This window comes from Oncorhynchus mykiss, chromosome 13 (genome assembly GCF_057628025.1).
Source record: "Oncorhynchus mykiss isolate SJ-2025 chromosome 13, ASM5762802v1, whole genome shotgun sequence".
Classification (NCBI taxonomy): domain Eukaryota; kingdom Metazoa; phylum Chordata; class Actinopteri; order Salmoniformes; family Salmonidae; genus Oncorhynchus; species Oncorhynchus mykiss.
This window is the reverse complement of record NC_143034.1, coordinates 4,908,515-4,916,161: the sequence shown is the minus strand read 5'-3', so window position 1 is coordinate 4,916,161 and position 7,647 is coordinate 4,908,515. Positions and strand designations below refer to the sequence as shown.

Here is a 7,647-nt window from a genome sequence, read left to right as displayed (position 1 = left end):
TGCTTGACCAATAGGACATCACTGTCAGCTCTAATGGGCTCTGTCCATTGGCCGTGGTCCAAGATGAAGACGGGAACCTCATCTCTTGATGGGCTCAGTTGAGATGCTTGTCAAGGGCAGTGGTGGTGGTGTGGCTGGCAGAGAGAGGTGTGCTCAGCAAATCTGAAATATTATTTTCATGACAAAGTCTGACCTATACACCAGGGAACTTCAACTAGATTCAGCTGCGGGACGATTTGTTTCAGGAGTGGATTGGTCGCGGGGCCGGAACATAATTACAAATAATTTGTAGACGGAAAATTGACTCAAGAAGCCCAAACAGATATAATGTTTGACTAAAACATAATAATTTAAAACCTTGCTTACATTTTATATACGATCACGTGTCTCTCTATCATCCACTGGAATACTTGGGAACAGATGTCTTCCATTAAAATCACTTGGAGCTGATTTCCTGGTGTTTTTACAGTAATGACATTTTTTTATTTTTTTTTGCTCTGAAAACTTGGAGTGTCAAATAAAACCAGGCCTGCTGGAACCTAAAGCAGGTGTGTGTGTGTGAGACAGAATGACTTAGTGCCTGCACACATAAGTATGTATGTGATATCATTTTAATTACCTGGATTCTCTTCAATTTAAATCAAATTTGATTGGTCAGATACACATAATTAGCAGATGTTATAGGTCAGATACACATAATTAGCAGATGTTATTGGTCAGATACACATAATTAGCAGATGTTATTGGTCAGATACACATAATTAGCAGATGTTATTGCGGGTGTAGCAAAATGCTTGTGTTCCTAGTTCCAACAGTGCAGTAGTATCTAACGATTCACAACAATACACTCACATTTTCAAGTAAAATAATGGAATTATAGAAATATCTAAATATTAGGACAAGCAATGTCGGAGTGGCATTGGGTAGAATACAGTATATACAGTAGAATACAGTAGAATACAGTATATACAGTAGAATACAGTAGAATACAGTATATACAGTAGAATACAGTAGAATACAGTATATACATATGAAATTAGTAAAACAGTGTGTAAACATTGTTAAAGTGACCAGTGATTCCATGTCTATGTACACAGGGCAGCAGCCTCTAAGGTGCAGGGATGAGTAACCGGGTGGTAGCCGGCTAGTGACAGTGACTAGGTTCAGGGCAGGCCGGTTAGTGATGGCTATTTAACAGTCTGATGGCCTTGAGATAGAAGCTGTTTTTCAGTCTCTCAGCTTTGATGCACCTGTACTGACTTTGCTTTCTGGATGATAACGGGGTGAACAGGCCGTGGTTCAGGTGGTTGATGGTCTTTTTGGCCTTCCTGTGACATCGGGTGCTGTAGGTGTCCTGCAGGGCAGGCAGTGTTCCCCCGGTGACGCTTTGGGCAGACCGCACCGCCCTCTGGAGAGGGTTGCGGACGGTGCTGTTGCCATACCAGGCGGTGATACCACGCAACGAAATGCTCTCAATGGTGCATCTGTAGAAGTTTGTGATGGTCTTGGGGGCCAAGCCAAACTTTTTCAGCCACGTTGTCTGTGTGGGTGGACCATTTCAGATCGTCAGAGATGTGTACGCCGAGGAACTTGAAGCTTTTCCGCCTTCTCCACTGTAGTCCCGTCGATGTGGATGGAGGCGTGCTCCCTCTGCTGTCTCCTGTCCTGTCGATGTGGATGGGGGCCTGCTCTCTCTGCTGTCTCCTGTCCTGTCGATGTGGATGGGGGCGTGCTCCCTCTGCTGTCTCCTGTCCTGTCGATGTGGATGGAGGCGTGCTCTCTCTGCTGTCTCCTGTCCTGTCGATGTGGATGGAGGCGTGCTCCCTCTGCTGTCTCCTGTCCTGTCGATGTGGATGGGGGCCTGCTCTCTCTGCTGTCTCCTGTCCTGTCGATGTGGATGGGGGCCTGCTCTCTCTGCTGTCTCCTGTCCTGTCGATGTGGATGGGGGCCTGCTCCCTCTGCTGTCTCCTGAAGTCCACAATCAGCTCCTTCGTTTTGTTATCAAAGGAGAAAGGCTCAGCTTTTTGTGTATATGGAACATTTCTGCTATCTTTTATTTCAGCTCATGAAACACGGAACCAACACTTTACACTTTGTGTTTATATTTTTGTTCAGTTTATATGTATTTTATATTCAGCTTCTATATATGTGTGTAGGAAAGTATTACTTGTAAGAAGTAAGAGAAAACATATCAGTTCATTTTATATTTTAGCCAGTATAAACAATGTGGTGAATATTTTCCTTATTAACTGCGGTACCCACTCCAGTCAACAGATGGCGATGGGAGTCTTTCAGCTGACGCTCGTTGCGTGACGTATAATCTAGTGGACGGGACGGGACACTTCTTCAACAAGGACGACAGGCTACTGATTGAACCACATCGGTTGTTCGCTAGCAAACATAAAACTGGTAATATTTAGACAATTTGTGTGTATATTAACCTCGGTGTTTTAAACACACTGTCTACGAATTTACTAGTTACTTCAATATTTACGTTGTCAGCTAGCTAGCTGTTTTAGTTAGCCTTGCACTAGGATAGTCTAACGTTCCCGACCATGAGTTCACTATCCTACACCCCACCAGCTAAAGAAGAGGAGGTCTGCTGGACGGAGAAAGAAGCTCCCGTGAAAGAGGATAAGGAAGAGGAGGCTGTCACGGTTAAAAAGGAAGTAGGGGGTGAGGCTGTTACAGTGAAAGAGGAAGACGTTTCAGTGAAAGAGGAGGTGGATGTTACTGTTGAAGAAGAGGAAGACGCGTTCAGAGTGAAAGAGGAAGGCGTTACAGTGAAAGAAGAGGAGGATGCAGTTGAAAAAGTGAAAGAGGAGGAGGATGAGATTACTGGCACAGTTATAGAGGAGGAAGAAGAGAAGAATGGAGATCTGATTAACACCAGTGAGTACTATCTTAACAACAGGGGCGCAAATCAATGTGTGGTTATAAAGGGGCATTCCACTGAAGTTCGATACTTCAATACGTCTACTGTGGGAACTATTAAAGCTACAATGTAAGACGTGTACACCATTAAACAGTGGGCCACTAACAAAACGTAAACAATGGATCGAATGCATCCAATGACATTAGTCATCAATATATATTATTATAGAGCTCTGCTCTGCCTATAAACATGACATTATTATTATAGAGCTCTGTTCAGCCTGTAAACATGGCATTATCTATTATTATAGAGCTATGCTCTGCCTATAAACATGACATTATCTATTATTATAGAGCTCTGCTCAGCCTGAAAACATGATATTATATATTATTATAGAGCTCTGTTCAGCCTGTAAACATGACATCTATTATTATAGAGCTCTGCTCAGCCTGTAAACATGACATTATCTATTATTATAGAGCTATGCTCTGCCTATAAACATGACATTATCTATTATTATAGAGCTCTGTTCAGCCTGTAACCATGACATTATCTATTATTATAGAGCTCTGTTCAGCCTGGAGACATGACATTATCTATTATTATAGAGCTCTGCTCAGCCTGTAAACATGACATTATCTAGTATTACAGAGCTCTGCTCAGCCTATAAACATGACATTATCTATTATTATAGAGCTCTGCTCTGCCTATGAACATGCCATTATCTATTATTATAGAGCTCTGCTCAGCCTGTAAACATGACATTATCTATTATTATAGAGCTCTGCTCAGCCTGAAAACATGATATTATATATTATTATAGAGCTCTGTTCAGCCTGTAAACATGACATCTATTATTATAGAGCTCTGCTCAGCCTGTAAACATGACATTATCTATTATTATAGAGCTCTGCTCAGCCTGTAAACATGACATTATCTATTATTATAGAGCTATGCTCTGCCTGTAAACATGACATTATCTAGTATTACAGAGCTCTGCTCAGCCTATAAACATGACATTATCTATTATTATAGAGCTCTGTTCAGCCTGTAACCATGACATTATCTATTATTATAGAGCTCTGATCAGCCTATAAACATGACATTATCTATTATTATAGAGCTCTGCTCAGCCTGTAAACATGACATTATCTAGTATTACAGAGCTCTGCTCAGCATATAAACATGACATTATGTAGTATTACAGAGCTCTGCTCAGCCTATGAACATGTCATGATCTATTATTACAGAGCTCTGATTATGACATCATGACATTCCATGAGAACAAGATTAGAGTTGAAACTCCACATTATTAATATTATTATGACTGTTTCTTTTTTTTTTTTGCGCCCAAACTTTTTATTTTGTTACAAACAGACAATCTGACTGAGTTTTTACAGAACACAAAAGAACAATTAAAGAGTTGCATAAAAAGATAACCAACCCATTACCCCCCTCAGTCCCCACCTGCCCTCATCCTCCCTCCACAGCCCCCTCAGTCCCCACCTGCCCTCATCCTCCCTCCACAGCCAGAAACCATGTTTCCCTCCCCACCAACCCCATTACTCCCCTCGGTCCCCACCCGCCCTCATCCTCCCTCCACAGCCAGAAACCATACACCCCCCCCAAAAAAATTACCGGAGCCCCCCCCCCCCCCCCCCCCCCCCCATAACACCCCTTCCCCAGGGGCCTGAAAGCAAAGAAAGTACCAAAGTCTAAATATTGATACCAACATTTTTAAATAGACCTCAGTAGGAATACCGTCCGATCCAGATGATTTGGCTTTATTTATGTTATCCAATGCCCTCGAGTACCAATGCCATTTTGAGTTCATTGCGAGACTTAGTAGGTATCCACTTTAGAAGTGGATCACTGCAAAAGATTAATTTATCGGTCTTAATTGCAAGTGGAGGGCAGAGGTAATTTCCTCACGCACAGTCTCTTGGATAGTCGTGGCCAACTCTTTCTGTTGTCTGGTGTTGAGAGCAGCCATGTTCCTTCCCACAGACAGATTACGCGGAGCTACAGTGAACCTCACCTTAACATTGGGCTATGCGTTGACAATTATTTGAAAAGAAGTTCATTTCAAATATAGCCACGCATTCCAGAACCCAACCAGGATGTTCTAGAATGTTCTTCAAACTGAACTCAGGATTTTGAGAGACCGAGTCTGGATTAAACCCTAGGTATCATTCAGGTTTGTTTTAGGTCTTCAGTTTAGTATTTAACTAAATGCTCTATTTATTTGTCTTTGGCAGGAGAGAGACAAGACTCTCACTCTGACAGCGAAAAGTGTCTTTCAGAAGAACCAGAGACGTCCAAACCAGCAAGACGACGCCACTCTTCCCAGTGTGGAAAGAGTTTGACCAAGTTAGGGAGCCTTAAAAACCACGAGATTACACACACAGGAGAAAAGCCCTACCAATGTTCCCAGTGTGGAAAGAGTTTTACAAGGTTTTGGAACCTAAAAGAACATGTGAGGACACACACGGGGGAAAAGCCTCATCACTGCTCCCAGTGTGGAAAGAGTTTTATCCGGTTAAGCCACCTGAAAGAACACAAGAGAACGCACACAGGGGAGAAGTCTTATTACTGCTCCCAATGTGGAAAAGGTTTTATCCAGTTAAGGAAATTGAAAATGCATGAAATGACGCATACAGGGGAGAAGCCCTACCACTGCTCCCAGTGTGAAAATAGATATGTTTCATCAGGAGCCCTGAAGTCACATAAGAGAACACACACAGGGGAGAAGCCATACCTCTGTTGCCAGTGTGGCAAGAGTTTTAGCTGGCCAGGGCAACTGAAAGAGCACGAGAGGACACACACAGGAGTGAAGCCTTACTATTGCTCCCTGTGTGGAAAGAGTTTTACCCATTTAGGGAACTTAAAAAGGCATAAAAGATCACACGCTGTAGAGAAGCCGTATCAATGCTCCCAGTGTGAAAACGTGTTTTTATCACCATGGGACCTGAAAAAACATGAGAGAACACACTCTGTAGAGAGGCCTTTCAAATGCTCTCAGTGTGGAAAGAGATTTATTCAGCGTTGTCACTTGAAAGCGCATGAAAAAATACACACAGGCGAAAAACCATTGTGCTCTCATTGTGGAAAGAGTTTTACCCAGTTAGGGAGCCTAAAAGAGCACGAGAGGACGCACACGGGAGAGAAGCCGTACCACTGTTCCCGGTGTGGAAAGAGTTTTACCCGGTTATGGTGCCTGAAAGCACATGAGAGAATGAAGAAGCTGTGTTCTGACTTAAGTTTTTGACTGAGAATTTTGTGTTTTTGTTCATGTCACGTAAAATCAACTTGGTTCGATGATAGAATCCTTAGTTGCTGCCTACTTTTTTAAAAAAACTTCTAAATTAATGATACTCATTGATTCTTGATGAACATAACTTATAAAATGCCTCATGAGCTTAGTTCAACTGTCCAACTCAGATTCCAAAATACACGCTTGATTTGCACCAATGTTTTGTAAACAATGTAAATGTAAACACACATTGTATGAGCCTCAAAACAGATTATAGTTTAAACTATCATTTTCGGGGCAAACTAAAGATTCTAGCTTTAAAGGTCCAATGCAGCCTGTTTTTAAAAACATCTCGATATCAAATCATTTCTGGGTAATAATTAGGTACCTTACTGTAATATTTAGGTACCTTCCTGTAATATTTAGGTACCTTACTGTAATATTTAGGTACCTTACTGTAATATTTAGGTACCTTACTGTAATATTTAGGTACCTTACTGTAATGTTTTTCAATTTCAAATGGTCAAAACCAAAATAACTTCTTAGCAAAGAGCAATTTCTCAATTGCAAGAATTTTGATGGGACTGAGTGGGGAGGGAACAACTGAACTAGCTCTTATGGACAGAGAGGTTTTTCATATTGATTTGATAACTAATTACCTGCCTGATGAGGATATCAAGAACGCCAACGTGTCATCCTTCCAAAACAGGCTGAAATTTCAGGCGGTCTTTTGAAACAGCTCTTACACTGCAAGGACATGATCATCATTTCCACAGTATTATTCCAACCTCAGTGTGGCCATATTTATAAAAACACACGTTTCTGACTCTGCACTGGGCCTTTTAAAAACGCCTATTCAACAATACACGTGTTAAGTCTTTTTTATCTAAAGACATGAATTGAAAAAATGAAGTATGACAGTTTTAATAGCGAGCGCGACAGTTTCAATTTGTACGCTCTCTGTGATTCAATGGTCTTTTACAAACTCTGGCTCTGGGTTTTCTATGGGTTTGTCTGTGTGACTGAGTGGACCTCATTCCTCAAGCACTACAAATTATCTATTGTTTACATTTGAGTTTCATATGTATCTTACAGAGTGTGGCTTTAAGGGAATATTTGGTCACATCTACATGTAAATAAAAAATATTTAAAAAATCCCTATTCCAACAGTATTTATTCATAATGTACATAATAATATTGAGAGGGGTGTACTGCAAGGCAGGATCAATAAGGACTAGCCATCTAACTTTGATAAAGAACCAGACATAACTATGACATTTCTGGCTCATTAGGAAATCTAAACTTGGTTATTGAGTCAATCAGACCATTTTTTAAAAAAAGCTTCTAAAAACATCAAATAACAACCTAAGCACCAGGTGAGACTAACTCACTGATCCTGCTTTGTTGGATACGTCTTCCTGTCCAATTCTCTCTGCATCCTGTGCCCTTGGGCGGTCTGCGGCTCTCTTCAAAACTGTCTTTGTTGGATACGTCTTCCTGTCCAATTCTCTCTGCATCC

At 41.3% G+C, this 7,647-nt stretch overlaps 1 protein-coding gene across 1 annotated transcript; it reads left to right on the top strand.

Annotated features, from left to right (window-relative positions):
- The first annotated feature begins 2,307 nt into the window (after positions 1 to 2,307).
- LOC118948173 (uncharacterized) lies at positions 2,308 to 7,288 on the top strand. The gene is made up of 2 exons (XM_036973164.2): positions 2,308 to 2,892; positions 5,134 to 7,288. Exons 1-2 carry the CDS (start codon positions 2,556 to 2,558, stop codon positions 6,141 to 6,143), a joined length of 1,347 nt encoding a protein of 448 aa, XP_036829059.2. The 5' UTR covers positions 2,308 to 2,555; the 3' UTR covers positions 6,144 to 7,288.
- Positions 7,289 to 7,647: the final 359 nt, after the last annotated feature.

Coding starts and splice junctions, on each gene's coding strand:
- LOC118948173 (XM_036973164.2), top strand. CDS start 2,556: ATGAGTTCACTATCCTACACCCCACCAGCTAAAGAAGAGGAGGTCTGC. Junction 2,893..5,133: donor TGGAGATCTGATTAACACCA/GTGAGTACTATC, acceptor TGTCTTTGGCAG/GAGAGAGACAAGACTCTCAC.